The sequence below is a fragment of the Gaeumannomyces tritici genome (assembly GCF_000145635.1).
Source record: "Gaeumannomyces tritici R3-111a-1 unplaced genomic scaffold supercont2.3, whole genome shotgun sequence".
NCBI classification, from domain to species: Eukaryota; Fungi; Ascomycota; class Sordariomycetes; order Magnaporthales; family Magnaporthaceae; genus Gaeumannomyces; species Gaeumannomyces tritici.
In genome coordinates, this window is record NW_008804547.1 from 6,623,863 (window position 1) to 6,650,598 (window position 26,736).

The following is a 26,736-nucleotide window of genomic DNA, read 5'->3' on the forward strand; positions in this document are numbered from 1 at the left end:
CACTCTTGTGCTTGGGATGCTGCAGAGCGCGGTTGGCGTTGCAATCCTTCCAGAATCCGTCTAATCCGAGTCGAAAGGTTTTGGAAAAGCGACGCGTGCAGCTTGCCGCGCTCTTGGCTCCAGGCTCTCGGCTCCAGGCTCTCAGAGCTACTAGCCTGCTGTCTCGGCGCCATCAATCTAGCCGCGCCTTGCAGCCCTTGGATGCTCGTGGCCAGAGATGAAGGGTCCGGAATAGCGACAAGACCACGTCTTTTTTTTTGGAATGTCCAGAAGTTCAAGATGGATGTGCAAAAGATGGGTATAAAGACCACAGCTACCTATCCTGGGCAGAGGAAGAAAGGAGAGACACAACTCCAAGGCAAAGCGTCTCAACTCCTCGTTAACCGCACCTTTCTTGCACAACTTGGCCTGCATCAGAGTAACCCTCAGCAACATGGTTCATCGACTCTCCTTGCGTGGGATCGCATCCCGCCTCATTCTGCTACTGTCTAGCATGCCCGTCACGAGCGGTGCCGCCGTGGCCGAAAAGCCGGTCGAGATGGATGTCGTCGTCGTGGGCGGGGGCTTCTCAGGTCTCATGTCCGGCTATGAACTCCAGCAGGCCGGGCTCAAGGCCGTCGTGCTAGAGGCCAAGGACACCATCGGCGGCAGGTCTCGGTCGGTCAAGCGCAAGAGCGGTCCAGGCATCATCGAGCTCGGTGCCACCTGGATCAACAATCACACGCAAAAGGAGGTGTACGCTCTCACGCAGAAGTTCGGACTCGACACGGCTGTGCAGTACTTGCAAGGAAACTCGGTCGTGCAAGGGCCGGATGGGAAGATCATCCAGGTGTCATTGGGGGGCCCAAACGTGAGTCGCCGGCTGCATCTCAGAGCGGCGAGACTCGGAGTTTTGAGCTGACATGACAAACCCACAGACCGACAACCCAGAGCTACAAGAGCTGGAAAAAGTGTTTTTCGGCCTCCTAATCACGACCGAACACGACATCGATATCCGCAACTTTGACAAGTTCCCGGTGGACCAAGATGTCAGCGTCACCGACTGGGTCGCTCAGAAGGGACTTGGCGGTATTGAGCATGTGCAGGGGCTTACCAAGAGACTTGTCACCTCCACCGTTGGGCGGGAACCAGAGGAAGTTGGAGCGCATTACTTCTTGGACTACGTCAAATCTGGGCATGGCCTCATCAGTCTCAGCACAGATGACGAGAAAGGCGCCCAGTACCTCAAGGTCAAGCAGGGTAGGTTGTCTGCCCCGGGAGACATGACTCGAACCGAGGACGAAGCTAATGCCAGGAACAAACCCCTCTGCAGGAACCACGGCCATAGCGACGGGTCTAGCCGACGCCATGACACCAGGGAGCGTGCTTGTCAACAGCCCAGTGACGAGCGTAAAGCACACTTGCGACGGCGCGCTGGTCACCACCGGCAAGGGCAAGCAGTTCAAGGCCAAGCGCGTGATCTTTGCCATCCCGACCAACACCTACGCCGACATCGACATCAAGCCGGCGCTGCCCGCCGAAAAGCAGGAGCTCTTCTCCAGCGCCAAGCCGGGCGTCTACGCCAAGCTGATCCTGTCGTACCGCGAGCCCTGGTGGCGCAACGCGCAGCTGGACGGCAAGTTCAGCTCCGTCAACGGGCCCGTCTGCTTCAGCTGGGACACTTCGGACCCGTCGCTGGACCAGTACAGCCTCGCCGTCTTCGTGGCTGCCGACGCGGCGGCTCGGTGGCACGCGCTGCCCGACAAGGAGCGGCGGGCGGCCGTGGTCGAGCACCTGGCGATGCTAGCGGGGGCGGTGGACTCGAAGCTGGCGGACAAGGCGCGCGACACGCTCGAGATCAACTACGTCGAGTGGACCAAGGAGTCGCACATCTGGGGGGCGCCCACCAACTCGATGGGGCCGGGGATGCTGCGCAAGTACGGCGAGACATTGCGCAGGCCAGTCGGGGTGCTGCACTTTGGCGGGGGCGATACGGCGTATGAGTGGAAGGGGTACCTGGAGGGCGCCGTCTTGGCCGGATCCCGGGCTGCGGAGGAGGTGGCTTCGGTGTTGGCTGGGAGGGGTTAGTGAGGGCGCAAGTGTTGGGGTTACAAGGCCTAGGCACAGAAGGCCTGCATATCGACTACACAAATGCACTTGCCAAGCCCGAACCTGCAGCTTGCAGGCCAGGATCGCGCTAGCAAACGGGCGGGGTTAGGTGGCGTGACGCGTGGTGTAGTTGTGGTGGGAACCTATTAGCGTCCAAATAGCGGTATGATGAAGGCATATCCTGATTAGACAGGGCCCCAGTGAAGCCCCTGTGCTGGCAGCCCGTTAGCGTGTCTGTTAGCGTGCCTGTCACCATTTCGGGCCACATATCGGGCCCCACTCCAGATGGCTCCAGATTCCGCCGATGGCGACCGCCACGTGCCTTAAAGCGACGCTACCGTCAATCAGTGCACAGTAGCCCGGTGGGTTCGGGTGCTCCAGCGCTAAAGGGTTAAACCCCTCAATCCATTGATAGTACGTCGTGGCCCACCGCACCGCGCTTCCTTCACCTAGCCTATATTCATGGTTGCCACATGCAGCTGGCCCGAGATGGCAGGCATTACCCAGCACCCATGAACGACGGGCCTTTTCAGCTTCCCCTCCCTCCCTCATCTGACCCCAATTCCCGCCCCTCTCCCCCATCAATCTCCCAACTTCCTCCTTTCCCAACAGCCATCCCATCTCTCAACATGACGGAAGCAACCGCATCGTCTGCCGCCGCACCTGCGCCGTCTGATCCACCGGCAGCGGCCCAGGCCGGCCATAGAGTGGTGCGTCAGTTGGGTCCATCCATCTGACCGTTTACCCAAGTACCGAGATAACAGCTCACACCCACGCCCTCCAGGACCCCAGCTTCGTCGGGCCCGACGCTGGCTTCGACGACCACGACTCGGCACTGGGTGACGGCGACAGCCTCAACATTAGCTCCACTGCCTCCATCAGCTCGTCCATCCTCAACTACCGCAAGATCCATGGCCGCACCTACCAGAACTTTGAGGGTGCCGAGTACTGGGGCCCCAACGATAACATCCAGAATGAGGCCCTGGATATCGCGTACGTCCTGGGTCCTGCTTCCTGACGGATAACCCTGACGGATAGCCCCTTCAAAAGCTCACCATGTCACGTCGCAGCCATCACATGATGTACCTCGGTCTCGGCGACAAACTCTACCTTGCCCCGCTCGACAACCCGCAAAAGGTGCTCGACGTCGCCACTGGCACTGGAATCTGGGCCATGTGAGTGAAATGCCAAGTATACGCACCTCTCCCTGTCCTTCTGTGCTAATCACGCTCCCCTCCCAGCGACTTTGCCGACGAGAACCCGTCGGCCGAGGTCATTGGCACCGAACTGTCGCCCATCCAGCCCTCATGGGTGCCGCCCAACTGCAAGTTCGAGCTCGACAACGCCGAGTCCGAGTGGACCTACCCGGACAACAGCTTCGACTACATCCACGTCCGCGGCCTGCTCGGCTGCATTCAGGACTGGGAGAAGTTCTACCGCAACGTCCACCGTTGCCTCAAGCCCGGCGGCTGGTTCGAGCACCACGAGTTCTCGATCCCGCTCCTCTCTGACGACGGCTCGGTGCCCGACGATTCCGTCTGGACTGACTGGAACGTCCTCTTCCGCACCGCCGGCGAGAAGATGGGCCGTTCCTTCACCATTTCTGAGTTTTGGGAGGACAAGCTGCGCGATGCCGGCTTTACGGGCGACATCAACCGCGCCATGGTCAAGCTGCCTATCGGCGGCTGGGCTGCCGACCCCAGGTGGAAGGAGGTGGGTCTTTTCAACCGCATGTGCCTTGAGCAGGGGCTCGAGGGTTTCGCCAACTACGTCTGTCATATGGTGATGGGCTACAGGGCCGAGGAGACCGAGGTTCTGCTGGCCAGGGTGCGCAGTGCCATCAAGAATCGGTCCTACCACGCCTACTACCCTCTCAAGGTCATCTACATACAGAAGCCGCTTGCATGAGGCAGGGGGTTGTGTGGCCAGTGCTACGTGTACGGTGTTGGATCACGCGGCTTGGTCTTTATGGTGAGATCTTGTTGGGTTTTTTGTTGATGGCGACTTTCTCGTGGCATTTTCTAGGTAGTGCAGTACACTCATGTCCAAATGAAAAGGCCTGTTTACTCACACATCATAGCGGTCTGTATGGTGGCTCACGGGGCGGTACAGGAGGTAGTCGAAGCTGGCCTCGAGCGCGGTGCCGTTGAGGTCGGAGCAGGCCACGCCCACAAAGGCGCCGGTGAAGCTGCCGTGGAGCTGGTGGCCGCCACACTCGTCGGACACGAGCGATGCGTCCAGCACGGGGCCGACCTTTTCCATGTCCCTCGCCCTCAGGTCGGCGTCGCCCTCGCCGGCCGCGGCCACGGCGTAGTAGAACTGCAGGTCCCGGCCGCGCACGGTGAGCCCCAGGCGGACCTTGCCGGCGTTGGGGATGCGGACGGGCTGCTGCAGCAACTCTGCCCGCAGCTTGGACTCGGGGTAGGAGGCCTCGGACGCCATGACGAGCAGCTCGCGCTCGCCGTCCGAGTGGGCGGTCACGGTCAGGTACAGGAAGTTGTAGCGGCTGTAGTAGGCCGTGATGCCGGCGTACTGGCGCTCGTCGGCGGGCGCGTAGTCGAGCAGCGTCTCGGCGTCGTAGGAAAAGTGCGTCTGGCGCCGCGCCACGAGGGCCTGCTCGAACCACGACCCGACGCTCTCGCGGCCCATCAGCACCAGCCGGCCTCGGTCCTGGCGGAAGATGCGCTCGGGCTGCGGCGTGCGCAGCCACTGCAGGTCCTGCGGCAGCGGCTCCTTTTCACCGTCACCAAACGTGTACAGCTGCTCGGCCCAGTAGGGCGCGTCGTCGCGGGCCGCGGGCAGGTCGACGTGCAGCGACGGCACGGGCCCGCCTTTGACACGAGGCCAGCCGTCGTCCCGCCACTCGACCTCCTGTATCGCCGTCTCGCGGCCCAGCACGCACCGGCGCAGCTGCGTCGTCGGCCGCCCCGTCAGGTGCACCAGGTACGTGCGGCCGCCGTCGGGCGTGTCGACCAGGTCGCCGTGGCCGGCCCGCTGCAGCGGCGCCAGCGGCGCGTCCTTGGCCGTCAGCAGGTGGGCCTCCGGGTGCGTCTCGTAGGGGCCCCAGATGTCGCGCGCGCGCGCCAGCGTGCAGGCGTGGTCGTAGCCGGTCCCGCCCTCGGCCACGAGGAGGTAGTACCAGCCGCCGCGCCTGTACAGGTGCGGCGCCTCGATCAGGGCGAGGTCGGTGCCCTGGTAGATGTTCCTGCGCGGGCCGACGAGCCTGTTGGTGGCCGGGTCGAACTCCTGGCACGCGATGCCGGCAAACAGGCGCGGGCGGCGGCGGTGGTCCCAGAGCATGTTGACAAAGTACTTTTTGCCGCTGTCCGGGTCGTGGAAGAGGGACGGGTCGAAGCCCGACGAGTTGACGTAGACGGGGTCGGACCAGGGGCCCTCGACTGCGGGCGCTGTAACAATATAGTTGTGCGAGTCCTTGAAGGAGCCGTCCTTGCGCTTGACGTCGGTGTAGACGAGCCAGAAGCGGTCGCCGTCGTGGGTCAGGCAGGGCGCCCACACGCCGCAGCTGTCCGGGTCGCCGCGCATGTCGAGCTGCGCCGCGCGCGTCAGGGGCCGGCTCGCCAGCGTCCAGTTGGCCAGGTCGCGCGAGTGGTGGATCTGCACGCCGGGGAACCACTCAAAGGTGGACGTGGCGATGTAGTAGTCGGCGCCGACCCGCACGGCCGACGGGTCGGGGTTGAAGCCGGGGAGGATGGGGTTGCGGACGAGGGGCATTTTGGGGGTATGTTTTTTTTTGTGCTAGCGAGCCGCCGGGAGGATAAGGAGTGCAAGTTCCATGCGATGCTCTTGTATACAAACCCAAGTGTCCTCGAAACCCACGACGGCGACAGCGTTTGCCTCCACCCGAACCGCCTCCGCATCCGCCCCGCACTCCTATTTAGCCGCCGGCTCCGGAGCTCCCGACGGGGTGCCAAGAGTGGTGTTGTGGGGGTCAGTCGGGCTGATGTGGATGGGACAGAAGAAATATTCTTTTCGGTTACAACCCAGTAAAAAGGATGCAAATATATCATCTTGATCAAAATAAGAATGTAGAGGAAAAAAAAAAAAGTCCGCTGGTATTCCATCCAATATATAGGTAATAATACGAAATCCCCGACTGCATCATACGTCGTAGCAAAACCACACACACCACCCTAGTCAAACACATCAGTAGCATACCGCACATTCCGCAGATCGTCAAAGTATTGCCGCGCCTCGTCCTCAGAGAACTCCTTGCCCTTCTCCTTGCCCTTGTCGACGCGGATGCGCACCATGGCGTCCATGACACTCTGCGACACGCCCCTGCTGCCGCACACCATGACCTTGGCGCCCGCCTCCCACAGCTCCGACAGCCGGTCGGCGTCCTCGAGGATCACGTCCTGCACGTGCTTGGGGCCGCCATCTCCAGCCGCCGCGCGGCTGAAGGCGCGTCGCACCTCGACGGCGCCCAGGGCCTCCCACTTGTCAAGCTCGTCCCGGTACAGGTCGTCGACGGCCGCGTCGCGGCAGCCGTAGTAGAGCAGCGCGGGGGCGAGGCCCTGGCGACCTGCCGATATCATGGCCGCGCGCTCCTGCACGAAGCCGCGGAAGGGGGCCAGGCCCGTGCCGGCGGCCACGCAGAGGAGCGGGGTGCGCTCGGGATCCGAGGGCAGGCCGAAGGCGACGTGCGAGGGGCGCACCGCCACGTGGACCGAGTCGCCGGCGCCGAGGGAGGCGAGGTACGACGTCGCCACGCCGACGTGCCGGCCCTGGCCCGACAGCGAGGGCGCATCCAGGACCGAGAATGTGAGGGTAACGTGGGACGGGTTCCAGAGGGGTGACGAGGAGATGGAGCTGTGCAAGAAGCAATCAGTCAGCATTGCGGCGCTGCATCAAAAGTAATAAAGGCGACGTATTCAGCCACTCACTATTGCCGGACACGCATCGGCGGCATCATGGCCAGGAACGAGCCGATGGGAAGCTCGACGGACGGGAAGCGGTCAAGGATGTCGAGGACAGAGACGCGCTTGACACCAATCTCGTCGGCATAGGCATCGCCCGCGAGGCGGCCCAGCTCTTGCTTGGTGGCGTCGTCGGCCGCCGCGTCTTGCAGAGCAAGAAGGTTCTGAGCGATAACATGTCAGTCTTGTCCCTCACATAAAATCTCTCTCCGGCACCCGTAGCGCTTACCCTCTTGGTGGCCGGCTGCGACAGCTCAACATACGAGCTGAGCACCTCAAACACAGGAACGGACGTGTTGACGGGCAGAGCCGTCTGGCTGTCGGGCGACTCGATGGTGACGTGGGCGTCGCGTGCAAGGCGGAACCGGCGCAGCGCCCTCTGCACCGTCTCGGCCGGGTTGATGGGCAGCACGGCGAGGTAGTCACCAGCCGCGTACGACATGCCCTCGGGCAGCTCGATCTCGAGGTGCCTCTTGACGTGCTTGTCGCCGTCCTCGGGCCCCGACGCCGCCGTGAGGGCCTTGGCCTCGACCACACGCGCCTCCTGCACGTCCTGCCGCAGCGTCGACGTGCGTGGGTTCGACACGTGCACCTTGATGCGGTCGCTACCGTCCTCCTTGGCGCCCGCGTCGCTCTTGACGTTGTAGCACGCCGCCAGCGCCGGCCACAGCTTGTCGTCCTCCCACGTCTCAAAGTCGGAAAAGACAGCCCCAGTCGACGCGTCCGTCAGTCCCGCCACGGCAAGGCGGGACGCCCCGAGCTGCTCGAGCGTCGTGTCAACGAGGTTGGGGATGCGGTGGAACGTCTGGGCCCAGTCCTTGTGGCCGCACCCGAACACGGCATACGACACCTTCTTGAGCGGCTGCCCGGCCTGGTCTGCGGCCTCGAGCCAAGCGACAAAGTGCCCGGCGTTGTCAGGCGGCTGGCCCTCATACGAGGCCGTGATGATGACGACGGGCTGGTCTGTGGGCAGCCGATCCTTGGCGCTGTCCATGCAGTCGACTGTGACGGCGCGGAAGCCGTGCGACGGCGCGTCGGCGGCAATGCGGCGCGCCAGGGCCTCGCACGTGCCGCTGTTGGAGCCGTACAGGATGGTCATGGGGGCTCCTGTGGCGCCCGCGCCCGCGCCCGCGCCCGCAGAGCTGCCTGTCGAGGCCACCTTTGCCGTCTCGGACGCCGGGGCAAGGCCCTGTAGGCGACGCTCGAGCGTGGTGGGCGTCAGGCCGTCGCGGAGCACGGCACGCATGTGAAATTCCTTGGGCTTGAGCGTCAGCGTCTGCTTGTAGGCGAACTTGTAGCCGGCCTGGGGCACAAAGTTGAAGTTCTGGAGGAGCATGGCCATGACGAGCAGGGCCTCCTGCCAGGCAAAGGGGCGGCCGATGCAGCCGCGGATGCCGTTGCCGAAAGGCTTCCAGGCGTTGGGGAACTCCTTGGTGGTGCGCTCAAAGTTGGCGTCCAGCATGCGCTCGGGCTTGAACTCGAGCGCGTCGCTGCCCCAGACCAGGGGGTCCAGGTGCGACTTGGCAAGCAGCAGCAGCACCGCCTCGTCCTTGGCGACCTTGTACTTGCCGCCGAGCGTCGTCTCCTCGAGAGCGCCGACCGAGATCACGGGGATGGTGGCATCGATGCGCAGCGTCTCGCGCAGCACGGCGTTGATGTAGGGCATCTTGGACAGGTGGTCGACCGTTATGGGGCCCTTGCCGACCAGCTCGTCGACCTCGCGCTGTGCCTTTTCGTAGCAGGCCGGGTGCTTCATCAGTTGGTAGAATGCAAACGACAGCAGGCCCGACGTCGTCTCGTGCCCGGCAATCAAAAAGGTGATGAGATTGTCCATGATGCTTTCGTCCGTCATCTTCTTGCCCGTCTTGGTGTCGACGCCCTGGAGCATGGCATGGAGAAGGTCCTTGCGTTCGCCGCCCTCGCCGCCCTTGCGGGACTCCAGCACCTCGCGGGCCGTGGTGCGAAGGATCTCGATATCAGAATCGAACTTCTGGTCCTGGCTGCGGTAAAAGAGTGACGGCAGCGGTGCACGCCGGCCGCGGTTGCCGCACTCGACCAGGAAGTCGCCCATGGCCTCGATGAAGGGGTGCAGCTCGGGCGAATAGAAGCTGTTGAAGCGGAAGCCCATGGAGCACAAGGCCAGGGTGTCGAGGGTCAGGCGGGTAAAATCGTCCGTCACCATGATCTGGTGGTTGGGGCCGTAACGTGCCCATTTCAGAGCCAGCTGGGAGGCGATGTCGTGCATCTCGTCAAACATGCCGCGGATGGAGAGCGGGCCAAAGGCAGGCATCAGCACGCGGTGGGCGATGCCCCAGTTCTCCTCCTCGGCGCTGGCGGAAAAGAGGCCGTCGTGGACGCCGTGGCGGACCTCGCGCAGGGTCGGGCCGATGCTCTTCTGGAAGCGCTTCTCGTCGCACACCTCGTTGACGAGGGCGCGGGTCGACACGATGACCATGGTCCTACCGGGGAAGCGCATGCGGTAGATCTCGCCGTGCTTGTCGGCCATGGACATCAAGGACCCGAGCGGGAATTCGGAGTCGATGGCGCCGAGGTTGCCCAGGAGGGGCAGCCCCGCGGGCTCGGGCACGGGCGCGGTGCCGTCGTCGTTGGTGGTCGTCATATTGGGCTGGTCGTCTTCTGCAGCGGCCGGGCGTTGGAGAAGAGACAGAGGCCAGATGGATTGGGATGCAGGCTGTGAGCCGGGCATGGCGGGCAGGGAGGGGGCCTTGGGGCATGTATATATAGGTGCGTATATAGCAGAAGGCAGACGGGACGTCACACTAGGTACATGATGGCACAGAGGCGGTGCGAGTCGACCTCGAGCTTGCCCGAGCCTGTCGGGCGGCGGGGTCGAAGCTCTCGCCGCGGGGCAGGCGGCCTATGGGACGTGCCGGAGGGCTCACGGTGACTCGTAGCATGAACGGCCTGCCATCGACCCGCACCTGCGTCCAATCTGCATGGCGCGAGGGCCGCCTCAGTGTCATGCCTCGGCCCAAGCATGCCCCTGTAGGGCCTGGCCCAGGGACCCTGCAGGAGTAAAGATGTGGGATTCATAGAATAGGGGCCAAGTACGTGTAGAGAGCCCGACTGTCCGACGGGCAACAGTAACAGGGTGGAAGGTGGGAAGCGCCCAAGACATGGCCAAAAAAAATTTCGTGTTATCGGGATTGGAATCATCCACCATTGAAAGTCCGGACCGCAATTTATTCCCCACCACTACAAAAAAAAAGGCCCATTCAGTCTGCAGTTATTTTGCCCTCTGCATTTATAATCCGGCAAAGCGAAAAACGGTCCAGACTTTTTTCCGGTGCCCCTCAGCAGGATGCATAACACCGTCAGCCGAGGCGTCTCCACCAAAGACCTGGCATTCCCCCTGCCTGCCGAGGCTTCTCGGGCTGCCGTTGCCTGTTGGTGTAGGTGGTACGATTGGCATGCAGTGCAGATGCAGGGCGGGAACGCCGAGCTGGACCCCTGGACGGCAGATGTCGGCGCCTCGCGTGCTCGTCGTCATGGTCGGGGTCCGGGTCCACCGCGACCGACGCCCGAAGTCCGGCTGCCATGTGATCGGAACAGGGACGGACGCTAGCCGCCCTCCGCCGGCTCAGCCTCGTGTCTACTGGAGGAACGTACTCACCTAAACTCAGAATCGCGCACTAGTTGAAAACGTGAAAACAATACGCTGGCTGTTTATTCAAAGAAAGGCAGTATTAACTGCCCAGATATTACAATCTAGTCCCTGCCGAGAAAACAAAAAGCTGATGCTATCAAAAAAAGACAAGCAGTGGCGTTGATGGGAAATACATGAGACGACAAGCCATGGTAGGTAGGTAGCACAAGGACCGAACCTCGCCACCAACCTATCCTGAGCGGTTCAGCTCCGCGTTTACAAGCTGCAGCGTAGAGTCGTCCGACATCCCATCAAACATGTCGTCCAGCACCTGCTGAAACACCGTCGTGTCCTCAGCCACTACCCCAAACAACGTCATAGAGCTCTGCAGCTTGGCGGCGTCCACGACTCCGCCCATCAACCTCTTAGGGTTGTAGCCAACCGCCGGCGCGGCCGCCAGCACCGCGGCCGCCATGCGCCGCAGCCGCCAGCCGAGCCGCGGGTGGTCGAGCAGCGCGCGCGCCTCGGCCAGGCAGCGCACGTGGTAGAACCGCGCCGTGTGGCTGCAGGAAGCTGGGTCCACGCCGCCCGCGCCCGCCAGCTGCGGGAACACGAACCACATCCAGTGCGTCTCCTTGCCGCCCGCCAGCACCTCGCGCAGCGCCCTGTCGTACACCTCGCCGTCGCGGCCCTGCGCCACGTCAAAGCGGTGGATGTTGTGTTCGTCCAGGTGGCTAGCCCAGTTCGTGCTGCTGCTCGGGGCGGATGGACCGGCCGCCGCGGCGCGCCCCGACTTGGTCTTGCATTCCTCCAGGAGCTCCGCCAGGGGCTCTTCGAAATACTCTGGGGAGCGCTCGAAGTCAGTCTGGGCACAGCGCGTCATGCTGCAGAACTGCACTTTCTTCTTGTCATGTTGCAGCGATCCGGCCTCCCGAAGCATCTCTAGCCGCGCCGCCTGCACGCCCCTGTCGTCATCGGTCATGCACTCGGGGCCCCCAGGGGCGGGAGACCCAGTCGACTCGCTGCCGAACTCATAGCAACCGCTGCTACTGTCGCTGCTGCTGCTGCTACCCTCGCCAGCGGCCCCGTCGTAGGCCCCATCGTCGGCCCCATCGTCGGCCCCATCGACGTCACCATTCGCGTCCTTGGGCTTCGGCGTGAACAAGAGCTTGATCTTGTTCGGCCGCTTCTCTTGGGGCTTGTCGAATGGCATCATGTTATGCTTGTTCGGGCGCCACGAGTTTGGTGTCTGTGTCGGACGTGGTAGCGATGACGACCAGTAGCTATGGCGTCCAAAAAGATGCTGTGAAGGAGGGTGTGCGTGTCTGCTCGTGTGCCTCACGACTGATTGGCGTTGGTGTCCATCCTCGTTCCGGCTGAGAAACGAACGCTATATACCAAAGAAAAGCCGATGGCGATAAAGAAGAGTGTAGGTTAACATTAGATGCGTCTGTCTGCTTTGTTCGGTGGTGGTGGCTACATTGGATCCCAAGTCCTTGTCTGCCCTTTGTTCCCCGGTTGACCCTAGACACAGACTGCACCTTCCTAGTGTTGAGCTATCGTATCCAGTATGGGAGCAGGAGCAACGACGGCAAGTGGCAGCCTACCGCGCGCGACAACACTCGAACGAGGCAAAGAAGTCGCCAGCCGCTTTCGGCTCCACGCCATGATCAAAAAGGGGCAGTCCAATCACACAAACATCTATGTCGGATTTCTGTGGACACAGATGGGAGGCTATTTACATCAAAGCAAGATAGAAACAGAACAAAATGAGACCAACAGCCGATCCAAACCCAAACCCCCTCCCGCGCTGAACGGACAATCGCTCTACAAGCTCGCCGTCCAGTGGACCGATCGAAAAAGCCGAACAACACAAAGGCATTGTGTTGCCAGCTAAAAACACAAAAGCATGAACAAAACAGAAGAGATGGAAGCAGTCGAGAAAAAGGAAAATGTCAGGCATCGAGTTTCGTATTCCGAAAATCAGCAGGGTAAAGCAGTAGTAGAAGACATGTGCAGCCAGAGGACATGGTAGAACGGCTTGCTAATAGGTACAAAACACAACAAAGGAGAGAAGGAGTGGAAAGTGCGAGGAAATTCAGCCGGATTGAAAGAGGTAAAAGAGAGGACATAGGAAGATAAATGAGTGTTGGTGTGTGTTTTTTATGGCGCGACCACGGCCATCCAAGTATTAGAGATCAGCCTCGAGGAACGAATAGAGACGGCAGAAATGCGTCTGAGAGCCGCCTGTGCCTTGCGCCAATCAGGCTTTCTAAATAATCTTCCTCTCCGCGGGCCCACGCCAGCAGCACACAGGCTGAGCCCAGCAATGGTCTTGTGAACGGGGTGATGCGCGTTGAAGGGTATGTTGATGTCCAAGAGTAACCCCGTCGTTAAAACGCCGCGCCGTCCCGTGTAAGTCCGGTTTTATGTTTCGTTTTTGTTTTTAAATCCCTTTCGTTTTGCACTTTTGCTCTCCGGAAGTTAACCGAAACCGTGATTAAGGAACGGGAATCAAGGGAAAAGAAGAAATATATGCCAATATGCAGCAGTGGGTGGTGGACTGGCTCAGCCCATCTTCACATCACCATCGATGCCAACTCCCGTCAGAGGCTCGATGCTCTGGCGTCCGAGCGCCTCTCGCTCCTCCTGCTTCCTCTTGCCCAAGCGGGAGCACCATTCCTCGGCGCTCACGATGGTGCCGTCCAGCACGCCGCTGACCTGAGCCATCATGTCCAGACCCTCCTGCGCCAGGAGGAGGACACGCTGAGCGCCCTCGCGCACATCCTTCTCGCTGGCCGTGGATGGGCCAGCGGCAGTGGGATCGGCCTGGCTGGCGAGCCGGAAGCGCTGAGGCAGGCTGGTCAGGTGTCGGCGAACAAGAACTCGCGCATTCTCGGGGAGTGCGCCGCCGGCGTATTTGGAAACAGTCTCAATCACGGCTCGCAGCGTCTTGAGAACATCCGATTTGAGGGCTGCGACGCGCTGGCCCAGCTCGGCGTTCTCAATCTGCCCTGGCTCTTCATCAATGACCATGGCGTTGGGGTCAATGATGACGGTAATCTCGGTTGTCGAGAGGTTACCCTCCGCGTCGGGGTTCTGCTGCTTCTGTTGCTGCTCGAACTGTTCCAGCGTGGCCTTGAGTGTGCCGATAACCTTGGCGATGTGGTCGTTGGCCCACCTCAACCACTGCAGGCAGTACTTGAGACTCCGCAAGCTCTCCTCGCTCATGGCGACACTAAGCCCCGACGTGGAGAGGATGAGGCGTGACTGCCAGGCAGCACCCCCACTGCTGGACGACTGCGGACGCGGCGACGACACTGAACCTGACCGCTCGTCGCGCGCGTCCTCGGTATAGGCCGGTGAGCGGTGATCGTCGTAGGCAGGCAGGGTGTCGACCGTGCTCATCGAGGTCCTCCGCTCCTTGCTCCTGAAGGCGAAGGGGTCGAATTCGGACGGCGTCGGGGTGGTTACGGCGCTCGTGGTCGTTGTCGGGCTGGGCCTGTCGTCGTGGCCCATCGACCTGCTATCGTCGGACCCGTCACGGGTGCCCATCATCCTCCGCCTCTTATTCCGCGCGCCGTCGCCAGACTCGAGGTCCGACGACGGCGGGGGCTGTCTCCTGGCCCCACGCAGGAACCATCGCACTCCGCCCTCGACTCCCGTGACACGGCCGACGGAGCCCAGAGTGTTTCCAATGGGCGTTAGGTAGCCCTCTACGTACTCGGCCCCCGACTTGAATCTCGGCGAGAAGTTCTTTGAGGTGTTGTAGGCAGATGTGGTGCCCTCGATGGTCTTTGCGAGCAGTGGGTGCGAAGTTGTCAGCAGCTGGAGAAGGGGCTCGGGGTGCTGTTGTTGTTGCGGGGTCGAAACAAAGTCTATTGGTGTGTCAGCGCAAGTGCCAGGACATGGCATGAAAGCATGGCGTGCGTCCGAGACAGCACAGAAAATGCGTACCTGCGCGGAGATCCCCCAGCGCCTCGGCGGCCATGCGCACGTCGGGGTCGTCGAGGCTGACGCTCCCGGCGCGGGTGCCGCTCATTTCCACGTCCATCTTTCCGGGCGAGTCGGCAGCCTGGGCATGGCTGGGGCTGTAAAAGGTTGTGTATGGGTTCAGGCTTGGCCACTCAGTGAGCCTCGGCGGCGACGGGTGACGGCGGTCGACCTGGGTCGGAGGGGAAGCGGAGCTCGCGGGGACGGAGCGGGGGCTGAGCGAAGAGGGCAGCGAGTCGGTCAGGGCCGAGATTGGCGGCAGTGTTGTTGTGATGGCAGCGTCGCCGGCGGCAGGTTTGCTGGTGTCGCGGCTGGGCAATGACGAGGACTGGGCGGCAGTCAGGGAGATCGGGGCGAGTTCGTGTGTGGGGACATCGGGGAAGGAGAGCTGGTCGAGACGATTGGCCTGGCCGCCGGCAAGGGAGTTGCCGAAGGACGCAGGCGATGGCAGGCCGAGACTGGGCGGCGGCGGCGGCGGCGGCGATGGCGGCGGGTGGCAGTGGGGGAAGAGAGAAGACGACGGTGGGAGGGTTGGGAGGGCGGGCTCGGGCGGGGATTTAGCATCGTCACAGCCCTGTTGGCGCTCTCGCATGTGATGCTGGGCCTCCATTTTTGGTGGCGTGTGCGAAACGCTGGGGACTCTCAGCGACTCGACTCGGTTGGACTCTACACTCGCACGCACACGGGCGCAAGCACAGGGCGGAGGCTAAAGCAGGCGGGACATTGCCGACATGGGACGAGGAAAAGACAAAAGACCAGCGAGGGCCGGTGCGGGCGGCGGCGCGGGCAGGAGGCGGCGGTTTCGCGGCGGCGCGTGCAGGGCGTTGGAGCCGGTGACTGCCCCTAATTGATTGCCAGAATGGAGCTGTCAGTCAGTCAGTGTGTCGACAGAGTTTCCCTCAAGCGGCGCGCCCGCATGCATCACCCCAGCGAGCCCCGAGGTTGTATCAGGGGCGTGGAGGAAGGGCTCTGCAGGGCGGCCGTCAATGCAGCCGCGGCTCGTCGCCATGAGAGATCTGGGGAGGCGTACCGTGTGTGTCTAGTGTCGAGTGCCCGCCAGTCAGGAAACGAGGCAGACGGGCTTGCCACGAGATGGACAAGAGACGAAGGAAATATAGGTAGAGCACAGGGAGGCCAAGGAAGCGGGGACAGGAGATGGCCAGGGAAGACGAGGGCAAGACCAGACTGGAGACCAGACAGGAAAAAAAAAGGATGCGACCAGGCCGGGACCCGTCGGTCGACTGACTTTGGCCTCTCCCGCGGCTGCTGGATCGTGAAGATGAAAAAGACGAGTAACGGGGGCGCTTGATTGGCGCACAGGCGTGGACAAAGGCGGGATGGGCGGCGATTTGTGGGGCGGCAGGGCCCCTTGGTCGTCAGCAGGGGACCAGGACATCAAGCGAACGCCGGCCCATGTGCAAAACACAAAGCCCTCGATTGAGTGCCTGCCGTTTCCCATGTGCTGGGCCGACGACCCCACCCAACTCCCAGCAGCTGAATCTCATGTGCCGAGCAGCAGCCAGCCAGCGGGTGGAGCCCGCCTCATTTCTCAATGCCCATGTCCCAATGTCTTTCGGTTTGCAAACTCCCTGCAAGATCCCGACAGGGCACATCACGCAACGCACCGACAGACACTGTTCATCTTCCATGGCTTTCTAGGCGTAACGGGTGCTTGGCCCAGGGCATCGAGGGACGTGCTCTGGACGTCTGGGAAGTGTTTTCCCAACGGACCCAGTTTGCCAGTCATGCGGTCATGTGCCTTGCTTCTGGCTTGGTCAACCCCGCCAGACTGGACCCTCGCCAACACTGCCGCCCTGTTTGCCTTTGTCAGGGCTGTGGCTGTTGTTGACCTTAGAGGGAACACCCAGTCTTGGCAATGGGGATAGGACAGGCACACAGAGCAGCTGGGCCGACTGCAGAATCCCGAGGCATGTGCTTGGATGGCGTCAATTGGTGCTTCTTGCTGCATGTCCCATGTCCGTATTGTCGTATTGTACAAGACCACAAAACGTCTCGACGGAACCCTCTTTCTCCCGTGCTTTTCCCCCGCCACAGATTAGCTTTCGCCTGAGGCAAACCGAGAATCTTCGTCCCAAACCAAGATCATCAGGCGGCTGCCCCAAGATTCCCAGCCCTGGGTTTCATTTGGTCGATAATGTCACTCTCTTGAGTCCGCAGTACCTCAGTGTGCTCAGGTTCCTTCTTCGACTGACGAACGAGGTGACGGCGGCCCACCCAAGTGGATACCAAGAGACGCGGACGCACATCAAACACCACACTCGCTGCATCTGCCTAGCACGTGCTAATAAAAGACGCTCAACGGCTCTGGGACATGCGATGGGCTGTCTGTAGCCGGCGCAAAAGTACCGTGGTGCTTAAAAGGTGCAGCAGAACGAAAAAGGGGATAGGAACGCAATTTGTTGGCAGAAACCCGAAATGACAAATAAAGGGACGAGATATTGGGATATCAGCGCGGACAGGAGCAGGCAGCAAAGAGCCATCACATGCAAAACGCTTGTTCCTTTGCCGATAATCTCCCGGAGAATTAGCAATGATTTACGTGGGGGTGGAAACCGCCAAGTGCAGCCACATCGATATGTGCATTGCAAATCGTCCACTCGGCGATGAGCACAAGAATCGAACCACGTTTCGTGGTGCGTGCGGCCACTCCTCTCTTTTCGTGACGCACCCGCAGAGCGCTTTTGTCCTGGTCTGGTGGCGCGCTTGCAGAGAGCAAGCAGGGCGTCCCCGACCCGAGCTTGGCGCGGTCCCGAGTCAGAGGGAGCGGCAGCGATGGACATGTGACGCGGGACGAGTGACCCCGACAGGCTCCGGTGTCGGCCAGCCCAGCAGACAGCAACGGATCGACAAGTCAAAATGTTTGGTTCCTCTGACACCGCCAAAGCAACGGAGGCACAGCACTCAGGCAGTTCTTATGAAACCATGGATTTCCTTCTTCTCCGCGCCTCGAAATCGCAAGGCCCATCAACGGCCACACAGTCGGTAACAGACAAAATGCCTGCTCCAGTCGCGGGTTGTGATGGGTTGCACTGTCTAGTGGGCGCGTTGGGAAGGAAAGAGGAAGCAAAGGAAAAGACAAGGGACGAAATTTTCACTTTTATGTCTGTTGGCGGTCCGTGCACAAGACGGTGGGACTGTGGCTCGTGCTCCCCGGGGCGATGACATAAGCCAGACTTGACCCCACTACGCGGGAGCTTGGCGGCTGCGGCCAGTTGTCTGTTGTGTCGTTTGGCAGCTTGAGCCTCAGGTGCCATGTGCCATGTGCGGTGTATGTGAGTCCCAGCATTGAACCGAACCACGACTTCCGCCTCGACACGGCCACCTGCTGCAAGCCCGGCGACGACTGCCCAAGGAACCGAGCGACCGAGCCCGACAGTTCACCTCAAGACAGCCTCCTGGGGAGGACCGGCGTGTTGTGCCTCTCAAGCCGCGGCCGCCCGAGCATCTCTCCCTCCTGAGCTTTGACACCCTTCGCGGCAACGTACGGCACACCCCACGCCAGGCGACTACGTCCCATACCCTGCTTCCTCCCCCAAGGCCAGGGCGGCCCGAGCCAGACAGCCACAGCAACCACAACGATGGCGTCGGCAATATTCTTCCTCGACCTTAAGGGCAAGGTTGGTTTATACTAGCTCAAAACCCGCCGCCTCTGCGTGTGCTTGCCGCCCAGCTGCTGACTTGGCCGAAAGACCCTCCTTGCCAGGAACTACCGCGGAGACATCCCCATGTCGGCAGTCGAAAAGTTCCCCATCCTTCTCAGCGAAGCCGAAGAAGAGTCGTCGGCGGTCCCGCCGTGCTTCTCACACGAGGGCATCAACTACCTCTACATCCGGCACAACAACCTGTACCTGTTGGCGCTGACCAAACGCAACACCAACGCGGCCGAGATCCTGCTGTTTCTGCACAAGATCGTCGAGGTCTTTACCGAGTACTTTAAGGCGCTGGAGGAGGAGTCGATACGGGACAACTTTGTCATCATCTACGAGCTGCTGGACGAGATGATGGACTTTGGCTACCCGCAAACGACCGAGTCCAAGATCCTGCAGGAGTACATCACGCAGGAGTCCCACAAGCTCGAGATCCAGGCGCGCCCGCCCATCGCCGTCACCAACGCCGTCAGCTGGCGGTCCGAAGGTATTCGGTACCGCAAGAACGAGGTGTTTTTGGACGTGGTCGAGTCGCTCAACCTGCTCGTGTCCGCCAACGGCAACGTGCTGCGGTCCGAGATCCTGGGCGCCATCAAGATGAAGTGCTACCTCTCGGGCATGCCCGAGCTGCGCCTGGGGCTCAACGACAAGGTCATGTTCGAGACGACGGGCCGCACGACGCGCGGCAAGGCCATCGAGATGGAGGACGTGAAATTCCACCAGTGCGTGCGCCTGTCGCGCTTCGAGAACGACCGTACCATCAGCTTCATCCCGCCCGACGGAGAGTTCGAGCTGATGAGCTACCGGCTCAACACGCAGGTCAAGCCGCTGATCTGGGTCGAGTGCGTGGTCGAATCGCACAGCGGCTCGCGCATCGAGTACATGCTCAAGGCCCGCGCCCAGTTCAAGCGCCGGTCCACGGCCAACAACGTCGAGATCATCGTGCCCGTGCCCGACGACGCCGACACGCCCCGGTTCCGCACAAACGTCGGGAGCGTACACTACGCCCCGGAGCAGAGTGCCATCGTCTGGAAGATCAAGCAGTTTGGCGGCTCCAAGGAGTTCCTGATGCGCGCCGAGCTGGGTTTGCCGAGCGTCAGAGGCGACGACGAGCACGGCGGCGGCATGACAGGCGGCTTCGGCGGCAGCATGGGTGGCGTTGGCAACAAGGGCGCCAAGAGGCCCATCCAGGTCAAGTTTGAGATTCCCTACTTTACCACGAGCGGCATCCAGGTCAGGTACCTGAAGATCACAGAACCAAAGGTGCGTTCTTCCGTCTTTGCATGTGTCTGTATTTGACTTGAATTGCTAACTGACCCACCCGCAGCTGCAATATCCATCTCTCCCCTGGGTCCGTTACATTACGCAGTCTGGCGATATTGCCGTCAGGCTGCCAGACGCGGTTTGAGGAGTAGGGCCGTAGGGATGACGAGCGGCAAGGGTCAATGCGGCGGGGATTATGCACATGGCAAAGGTGTACTGATCAGGAGCGGGCTATTTCATGATATACATTTTGGGACACGTAAAAGTCGGGGCGTTCAGCATCGGAAACAGGGAGGGATTTTGCTACCTGACTTGCGTGACGTGTTGCATGTGGACATATCACTCTCTGCTTCATGACATTAGCCGATGTCTACGGAAATGTCATGATGGGCCGGACTCCTCCGAGTCTTGGACACTGTTGACTGAGATCAAGGCCAGTTTGTGTTCTGTGGGCGAGCGTTGATTGGCGGATTATGAAGGAGCGCCAGAACGCGGCCCGACCTCGGTGTGCCTTCGGGTTTAATTCTGCTAGCCGCAGGATAGCAACATGTAGCCTAGTGTTTTAGCTTAGGTGGCGCTAGCACGTTATATACCCCCTGGGAGGCAGGTACTGGTAGATACCGACTTACTAACGTTAAATATACTCACTCACTTACTCTAAGTGCTTGATGGCGTCCCTTTGCGAAAAGCGAGAAACTTATCGGCGCGACCTCATCCGACAGCGAAGGCAAATCGCGCCCCTGGCCATGCCGGGGATCGGGCAATAATGCGCCGGAGCTCACCCCAGCAACCAACCTCCAGCCCTAGACAAACCACATAAAGTGAACCGTAATCCAAGAAGCAAAGCACTGCAGGCCCGCCATTACAGTATTCGTATTTTTTGCCCGCCTAATTCAAGGACTGGAAGCCCGAGGAAGCGCCCTCTTCAGCGGCTCCAGGCCAAAGATCTCGTCCGTTGTGGGGGCTCGCCGCAGCCACTCAGGCTCGTCGTCAAAAGGTAACACCTCGCCGGACAGGAACGCGTTCCGCTCCCTGCTAACTGCGGTGCTGCTACCGGTGCCCCCGTGGGCCGACAGCCGCTTGCGGTGCGAGGGAGGAGCCGACGAGGAGGCGCTGAAGGGGCTTGTACGCGACGATCGGCAGGCGCGAGGCTGACGACGGCGTGGCCGAGGCCGAGGACGCTATCGCTGCTGCCGTCGCAGCTGCCACTGCCGAAGGAGGTGCTACATACTTCAAGTTCGAGCATCCACGAAAAGGACGACCGGGCGATTGTGGAGTGGGTGGGGATTGGCGCCGCCGGCCGCTGGCCGGTCCTTGCGGGGCCTGGCGGGTCGCTAATTCGGCAACTGCCACGGCTGCTGGGTCCGCTGCTGGGGCGGCGCCTGCTGGTGTTTTCCCGACAGGCCCAACCTCGTCTGTTTCCATCCGATCAGCGTGCTGACTGTTTTGGTCCTGAGGCTCCGGCTTTTCAAGCAGAGAGTTCGGGTCAGGAGAGCCAATCACGACCGGGGTGTTCAGCAGGCTCCCGCGCTGCGAATCTTTCGGCAACCCCAAGTCGTCTCTGACCGTGTCGTGGACCGCCGCGGTGCTGGCCACCACATGCGTTGTGTCAAGTGCCACCGTTGCCGGGGGTCTCCCCCTGCCGACCGCTGGCGTTGTCATCGTCGAAACGCTTGGCAGCCGACTCGGCTCTTCGTTAGGAAGCAGCAGGGTGGCCGTCCTTCAGATAGACCTGCACAAATTACACACGTGCCGCCGCCGTCTCGATGGCGTTCCTGTGCGCTATCCTGGCTGTCTCGTCGGCAAGCGACTCCGCCTGCGCTGTCTGCGCCGCCAATTTCTTGAGCTCCGTGACAGTCGTGTCTAGCATCGTGGCCAATTGACGGTTGCGTCGGGCAAGAGCCCCGGCCGCTCCTTCACTAGAGGTCGGGGACATGGCTTTAGCGCTCCTCCCGCCGACGCCGCCAGCTAACGAGCTTCAGGAAATTGGAAAGCTTGCCGTTGTAATAAACTTACTATATAACGAGTAACAGCAGTTTGTTGCAATATTACAACAGATACATTTGCCAAGTAACTGGAAAGAACGCAAACGAGTGACGATATCCGTTTTATCCGTCGCTAGGTATGCAGGCCCAACTCTTCGCTCGCTTACAATTAAAGCCTGGCGTTTTGCCACGCACGAGCCCGCTTCACTCCTCCACGTCGTCGTCCACGGCGAGCGCGTCCAGGTCGATTTCCTCCTTCCTTCGCTTAAAAAGCAGCCGCGAAATGGGGTCGACCGAGTTCAGCGTGCCGAAATAATACGGCTCCAGCGAGGTGCCCTCGGCCAACCGCCAGTCGTACTTGAGCAGCATGTGGCAAAGAGCCAGCTTGATCTCGTTTGCGGCGAAGAAGCGGCCGGGGCAGGCGTGTTTCCCCAGGCCGAAGGACAGGTTGTCAGCCGTCACGGATGCCAGGGGCGCCCGGAACTCGCCGCCGGGCTCCCGCCGCATGTCGGCGAACCGGTGGATGTTGAATTTCTCCGGCTCTGGGTACAGCTCCGGGTCCATCAGGTGCTCCGTGTCCATCACCAGCCGGATCCCCTTGCGGACGACGAGGCCGTTGGGGAGGACGGTATCTTCGGTTGGTTTGCGGATCAGGCCGACTAAATTATTTTGTAATATTGTTAGTTCGGTAATGTTCGACAGGGACAGGAGGAGGCGGAAGCGGCAGCAGCTTACGTGTGAAAAGTGGCTTGAAACGCTGGGCCTCCTTAACGGCGCTGTCGAGCAGCTTGAGCTTCTGCAGCGACGTCTTATTCCACCCCTCCACCGGCAGCACCTCGAGAATCTCCTGCCTCAGCTCCTCGATGCTTTCGGGGTATTTCGCGAGGTAAATCATGGTCTGGCTCAGGAGGTCGCTCGTCGTATGGATTGCGAGGAAGGACAGGAGCAGCTGGAAGTCGCAATGGTCGTAGTTGGTAACGCCTGTTACGCCGGCCTCGATTTGGAGCCATTGTACCGAGTCGTTGTACGTGGGCGGCGGCAGGCCCTTGGCCCGGCACTCGGCCTGCCTCCGGCGGCGCTGCTCGACCAGGCCCCGCATAATCCTGCGGCCGCGGTTACGCTGCGACCTGAGGTCCTGGCACTTAGGGTCGAAAAGGTAAACGATATTCTGGATCATCCGGGGCAGCGGGCTCAACCGCTGGACAGCCTGGGTAAACAAGGCGGTGAAGTTCTTGCTAACGTCCAGCCACTCCTCGTTGCGGCACATCTCGGGCCCCAGGAAAATGCGGTTCGAAAGCCGGGTCACGATGTCGAGCGCGAGGGTCGTGGCGTTCGCCTCGGTCCAATCTGCTCAGTTCTCGATAGTTAACCAGCTAAAGCCACATAGAAGAGAAACTTGTTGGGAATAATGAGTTATAGCAGGGGGACGATTTTGTGCATTGCGATTTTCCCCCTCTATTTTCCTACCAGATTTGTTTCCCATTAGGAGGTCGAGCACAAACGTGGCCTCCTGTGCAAGCGGCTTCGTAACCGTATCTGGAGAAACGCAACTCGGTCAGCTTCACCACCACAGGGTTCACATAATGCTTGCAAAAGGCACGCCTCGGATGCCACCGTACTTAACCGCTTAGTCAGGTGCTTCTTGATAACCAGCATGATGAGTTCCGAAGGGTGGTCCATTAAGTGTAATGGGGTGAAGGCGTCCTGGGTCGGAAAGTCCTGGTACACACCACGTCGTGTTAAACCAATCGCTGGATACCAATCGGAACGAGAATCAAGGGCGCGAGGGAGAGAATGGGCAGAGCAAATCCACCCTCGTGTAATTAAAACGCACCTCCACGAATCTGGTGAAGCTTAGGTTCGGGTTGTTCCGTATTTCGGAGGCGAGTTCCCGCGGCAGGACTATAACGGGCCCGCTCTGCGTCATCATCTTGTAGGGCTTGTTCCCGAACCGAGTCCGTGCCTGGCGCAGGATCTCCATGCCCTTGTGCGCCGATTCGAGCTTCTTTTGGGCCCACGTCTCGAAGGGGCCTGGCGGGTTCGCGATGGGGACCTTGGTTTCCTTGCCGCCGCCGCCGCCGCCGAGGCGCGAGCTCACGAGGACGGGCACGAGGACGAGGGCGATTAGGGCTAGCGCGATAGTCGAGCGGTCGAACTGGAATGCCTGGCCGCCCAGCAACGGGGCCTGCAGCCATGCTGCGCCGCCCCCGACAAAGCTTGCCATGGTCGCTTTCATAACGTGCGCTCTCGTCTTGATTTGCTTCGTTTAATTATTCGCTTTAAACACAGCTCAAAATTTCGGATCGTAAAAGACAGCGGGATGAAGGTTTTTAACCCTTTTAAAATTGGACCCAGGCGAGCTCAAGCGACAGCAAGCGACGAAGGTAGGAAGCTTTCGCTCGAATCCCAACGCCTGTAGCCAATAAGCTTTCGGAGGCCGTGGACCCCGAGGTACACATATCGTGTTTTATCCGAAACGCAGGCCTAAAGCTTAACCTAGAAACGTGGCGTACTCGCGCTCTAAGCCTACTAACTGAGACGGGTTGATATCCACCTCCTTTTCGGCTTTCGGGGTTTGGCGACGGAACGGGTCCTTGATGCGGGCGCGACCGAACGCTCCCAAAGTCCGGGACCCCGACCGCTGGTCGCTTACGCTCCGCCTGATTCTGCCACTGTTTAACGATGTCGTCGCTCGTGGGCTAGGGAGAGACCGCAATCGCATTGGGGCTGGTATCACGATTTCCGTATTGGGCAGAGACAAGGCCGCGATATGCCCACAGGGTTGTAGAACAGGAAAGAATCACGGTGCCCCAAGTGGTGCACGGGCCAACGGTCGTCACGTAACCGCCCCCAATAGGGCCTGCCGTGCCATAACACTCTTTGGTTTAGTAGGAGGAGGCCGCATGGGCTTTTTCATCTTTTGGAAAGGGACTAAATCCACGATGTCCTATTGAATAGTCCTTCGGTTAGCCGGGTACGCTTCTCCGAGGTTATTTGTGGAATGTCGCGCTTTGCACCCTTGGCCCTGCCCCGCTGCCGACCCCGCACACGGCCCCGCTGCTGATCCCGCACACGGCCCCGCTGCTGATCCCCGCAGGCCCCAGGTTGCAGGCGGACTCTAGCAACTCCCCGAAAAAGGCCGCGTTTTAGGGTCTATGCTATGTGCCTAACGCCGGACGGAAATAAGATCCCGTCACCGAGCTGGCCTTAAACATTTTAGTCGTAATGAAAAGGTTTAATCTGTTTGGCTTTATATAACCGAAGTTATCTATATAAAGGGGCTTCGCGTTGCTGTTGACGGCCGTAAACAGTTCATTCACTCACCTTCCCCGATCAGCTGCAAAGAAAAACAACTAAAAAAGAATACAAAAAAGAAAGCAAGCAGAAATGGAGTTCGAAAACCTCAAATCGCGCTGGCCCCTGGCGTACGACCTTTGTGGGTCCGCCCTGCCGTGCCGCATCGAGGGCGAAGTCCAGGACTTGGTCGTGTACGGCGAGATCCCCAAGGAGATCGACGGCACCTTTTACCGCGTTATGACGGACCCGCTCGTGCCGCCGCACCCGCAGAACGTGCCCATTGACGGCGACGGCACCGTTTCGGCCTTCCGCTTCCGCGACGGCCGCGTCGACTTTAAAATGCGCTACGTCGAGACGGAGCGCTACCTGCTCGAGCGCGCCGCCAACAGGCACCTTTTCGGCCTGTACCGCAATCCTTACACCTACCACCCTTGCGTCCGCGCCGCCGTCGACTCAACAGCCAACACCAACGTCGTCCTCTGGGCGGGCCGCCTGCTCGCGCTCAAGGAGGGAGGGCTGCCGTATGAGGTCGACCCCGACACGCTTGATACGCTCCGGTATAACCCCTTCGGCCAGGTCCGCGCAAAAACCTTCACGGCCCACCCCAAAGTAGACCCCTATACCAACGAGCTGGTCGTGTTCGGGTATGAGGCTACGGGCCTGGCGTCGGACGACATCGTCATTTATACGCTCGATAACGACGGTGTTAAGCGCGACGAGCAGTGGATCAAGTCGCCCTGGGTCGCGCTGATCCACGACTGCGCCATCACGCCCAACTGGCTCGTCCTTGTCCTCTGGCCCTTCGAGGCCAACATCGAACGCATGAAGAAGGGCGGCCACCACTGGGCTTACGACTACTCCAAGGGCGCCACCTTCATCGTCGTCCCGCGTCGCGCCTCGACGCCCCGCCCGCCCGGCTGGGCTCCCGACGAGAAGAGCCGCGTGTACCACTGGGACAACGCGATGCTGGGCCACACCGGCGGCGGGTGGGAGAGCCCCGACGGCGGGACCATCTACGTCCAGACGACGCGCGCCTCCGATAACGTGTTCCCCTGGTTCCCCGCCGAGGACGGCCGCGTGCCCGCGCCCGACACGAAGCTCGACTTTGCGCGCTGGTCCATCGACCTTACAAGACCCACGGGCACCCGGCTCCCGGACCCAGAGGTCCTCGTCGACCGTGCATGCGAGTTCCCGCGCGTCGACGAGCGCCTCCACACGCGCGCCAACGACGTCCTCTTTCTCAACGTGTCCGTACCCAAGGATGGCCCCACCGAGCCCGAGTCGGGCCGGGACAGCGACGGGCCCATGTACGCGCATGGGCTCGACGGCGTCGCCATGCATCGGTATTCGACGGGGGAGATCCGCTACTTTTACGCGGGGCCCGACTCGTTGGCGCAGGAGCCCATTTTTATCCCCCGGAGCGAGGACGCGGCCGAGGGCGATGGCTGGGTCATGACGCTGGTTGAACGCAAGGCCGCGAACCGCAACGATATTGTCATACTCGATACGCGCGACTTTGAGCACCCCATCGCCGTCGTGCAGCTGCCCCTGCACATCAAGTCGCAGATCCACGGCAACTGGGTCGACTACTCGCAGCTGAAAGAGGGCAAGCTGTTGGTGCGCAACGCCGTGGTGCAAAAGATTAGCGGCCAGGGCGCGCTGGAGCCGCTGTAAAAACGCAAAAGCTGAGAGGTTCTACGAAATAAACTGTGAACAACGACACGATTCCTTGCTTATTAACCCCCCCACCCATAATGTCCATGCCACACAAGTGCAAGCAGACGCAATTTCCGTAACATGATAAAGTGAAAAACACAAACAACAACTGGGATAGACCACCACATGTAACCCGGTGGGGGGGGGGGGGGGGGGGGGAGGGAAAGAAACCCCCATCGAAT

General features: G+C 60.8%; 13 protein-coding genes across 13 annotated transcripts in view; 5 read left to right on the forward strand and 8 right to left on the reverse strand.

Moving 5' to 3' along the window:
• Nucleotides 1–369: 369 nt before the first annotated feature.
• On the forward strand, nucleotides 370–2,297 carry GGTG_07350 (hypothetical protein). Its single transcript, XM_009225174.1, has 3 exons — nucleotides 370–850; nucleotides 918–1,239; nucleotides 1,313–2,297. Exons 1-3 carry the CDS (start codon nucleotides 434–436, stop codon nucleotides 2,065–2,067), a joined length of 1,494 nt encoding a protein of 497 aa, XP_009223438.1. The 5' UTR covers nucleotides 370–433; the 3' UTR covers nucleotides 2,068–2,297.
• A 220-nt stretch (nucleotides 2,298–2,517) lies between these two features.
• GGTG_07351 (hypothetical protein) lies at nucleotides 2,518–4,162 on the forward strand. Its single transcript, XM_009225175.1, has 4 exons — nucleotides 2,518–2,798; nucleotides 2,873–3,081; nucleotides 3,159–3,263; nucleotides 3,330–4,162. The coding sequence occupies exons 1-4, from the start codon at nucleotides 2,562–2,564 to the stop codon at nucleotides 3,994–3,996; spliced, it is 1,218 nt and encodes a 405-aa protein (XP_009223439.1). The 5' UTR covers nucleotides 2,518–2,561; the 3' UTR covers nucleotides 3,997–4,162.
• On the reverse strand, nucleotides 4,013–5,967 carry GGTG_07352 (beta-xylosidase). Its single transcript, XM_009225176.1, has one exon. The coding sequence runs from the start codon at nucleotides 5,818–5,820 to the stop codon at nucleotides 4,156–4,158; it is 1,665 nt and encodes a 554-aa protein (XP_009223440.1). The 5' UTR covers nucleotides 5,821–5,967; the 3' UTR covers nucleotides 4,013–4,155.
• Nucleotides 5,968–6,239: 272 nt separating this feature from the next.
• On the reverse strand, nucleotides 6,240–9,645 carry GGTG_07353 (hypothetical protein; the record flags this gene model as incomplete). The annotated part of the gene is made up of 3 exons (XM_009225177.1): nucleotides 6,240–6,918; nucleotides 6,993–7,189; nucleotides 7,255–9,645. 3 exons carry the CDS (start codon nucleotides 9,643–9,645, stop codon nucleotides 6,240–6,242), a joined length of 3,267 nt encoding a protein of 1,088 aa, XP_009223441.1.
• A 155-nt stretch (nucleotides 9,646–9,800) lies between these two features.
• GGTG_07354 (hypothetical protein) lies at nucleotides 9,801–10,585 on the reverse strand (the record flags this gene model as incomplete). Its single annotated transcript, XM_009225178.1, has 2 exons — nucleotides 9,801–9,978; nucleotides 10,503–10,585. 2 exons carry the CDS (start codon nucleotides 10,583–10,585, stop codon nucleotides 9,801–9,803), a joined length of 261 nt encoding a protein of 86 aa, XP_009223442.1.
• A 118-nt stretch (nucleotides 10,586–10,703) lies between these two features.
• GGTG_07355 (calpastatin) lies at nucleotides 10,704–11,845 on the reverse strand (the record flags this gene model as incomplete). Its single annotated transcript, XM_009225179.1, has 1 exon — nucleotides 10,704–11,845. One exon carries the CDS (start codon nucleotides 11,843–11,845, stop codon nucleotides 10,883–10,885), a length of 963 nt encoding a protein of 320 aa, XP_009223443.1. The 3' UTR covers nucleotides 10,704–10,882.
• A 225-nt stretch (nucleotides 11,846–12,070) lies between these two features.
• Nucleotides 12,071–17,681, reverse strand: GGTG_07356 (hypothetical protein). Its single transcript, XM_009225180.1, has 3 exons — nucleotides 15,656–17,681; nucleotides 14,590–15,468; nucleotides 12,071–14,510 (listed from the first exon to the last, which is right to left on the reverse strand). Exons 2-3 carry the CDS (start codon nucleotides 15,233–15,235, stop codon nucleotides 13,201–13,203), a joined length of 1,956 nt encoding a protein of 651 aa, XP_009223444.1. The 5' UTR covers nucleotides 15,236–15,468; nucleotides 15,656–17,681; the 3' UTR covers nucleotides 12,071–13,200.
• A 543-nt stretch (nucleotides 17,682–18,224) lies between these two features.
• On the forward strand, nucleotides 18,225–19,701 carry GGTG_07357 (AP-1 complex subunit mu-1; the record flags this gene model as incomplete). Its single annotated transcript, XM_009225181.1, has 3 exons — nucleotides 18,225–18,263; nucleotides 18,336–19,556; nucleotides 19,621–19,701. 3 exons carry the CDS (start codon nucleotides 18,225–18,227, stop codon nucleotides 19,699–19,701), a joined length of 1,341 nt encoding a protein of 446 aa, XP_009223445.1.
• A 328-nt stretch (nucleotides 19,702–20,029) lies between these two features.
• Nucleotides 20,030–20,997, forward strand: GGTG_07358 (hypothetical protein; the record flags this gene model as incomplete). Its single annotated transcript, XM_009225182.1, has 3 exons — nucleotides 20,030–20,061; nucleotides 20,474–20,641; nucleotides 20,700–20,997. 3 exons carry the CDS (start codon nucleotides 20,030–20,032, stop codon nucleotides 20,995–20,997), a joined length of 498 nt encoding a protein of 165 aa, XP_009223446.1.
• An 8-nt stretch (nucleotides 20,998–21,005) lies between these two features.
• Nucleotides 21,006–21,492, reverse strand: GGTG_07359 (hypothetical protein; the record flags this gene model as incomplete). The annotated part of the gene is made up of 1 exon (XM_009225183.1): nucleotides 21,006–21,492. One exon carries the CDS (start codon nucleotides 21,490–21,492, stop codon nucleotides 21,298–21,300), a length of 195 nt encoding a protein of 64 aa, XP_009223447.1. The 3' UTR covers nucleotides 21,006–21,297.
• Nucleotides 21,493–21,537: 45 nt separating this feature from the next.
• On the reverse strand, nucleotides 21,538–23,932 carry GGTG_07360 (hypothetical protein). Its single transcript, XM_009225184.1, has 5 exons — nucleotides 23,376–23,932; nucleotides 23,161–23,260; nucleotides 23,009–23,077; nucleotides 22,277–22,888; nucleotides 21,538–22,200 (listed from the first exon to the last, which is right to left on the reverse strand). The coding sequence occupies exons 1-5, from the start codon at nucleotides 23,775–23,777 to the stop codon at nucleotides 21,746–21,748; spliced, it is 1,638 nt and encodes a 545-aa protein (XP_009223448.1). The 5' UTR covers nucleotides 23,778–23,932; the 3' UTR covers nucleotides 21,538–21,745.
• Nucleotides 23,933–24,680: 748 nt separating this feature from the next.
• GGTG_07361 (hypothetical protein) lies at nucleotides 24,681–26,632 on the forward strand. The gene has a single exon (XM_009225185.1). It carries the CDS (start codon nucleotides 24,929–24,931, stop codon nucleotides 26,510–26,512), a length of 1,584 nt encoding a protein of 527 aa, XP_009223449.1. The 5' UTR covers nucleotides 24,681–24,928; the 3' UTR covers nucleotides 26,513–26,632.
• GGTG_07362 (hypothetical protein) overlaps nucleotides 26,534–26,736 on the reverse strand; it is a gene marked incomplete at its 3' end in the record, with an annotated part of 2,850 nt that continues 2,647 nt past the window's right edge. The window contains exon 2 of the mRNA XM_009225186.1: nucleotides 26,534–26,545. Within this exon, the coding sequence (XP_009223450.1) occupies nucleotides 26,534–26,545 (12 nt within the window). The remainder of the gene's footprint in view (nucleotides 26,546–26,736) is intronic.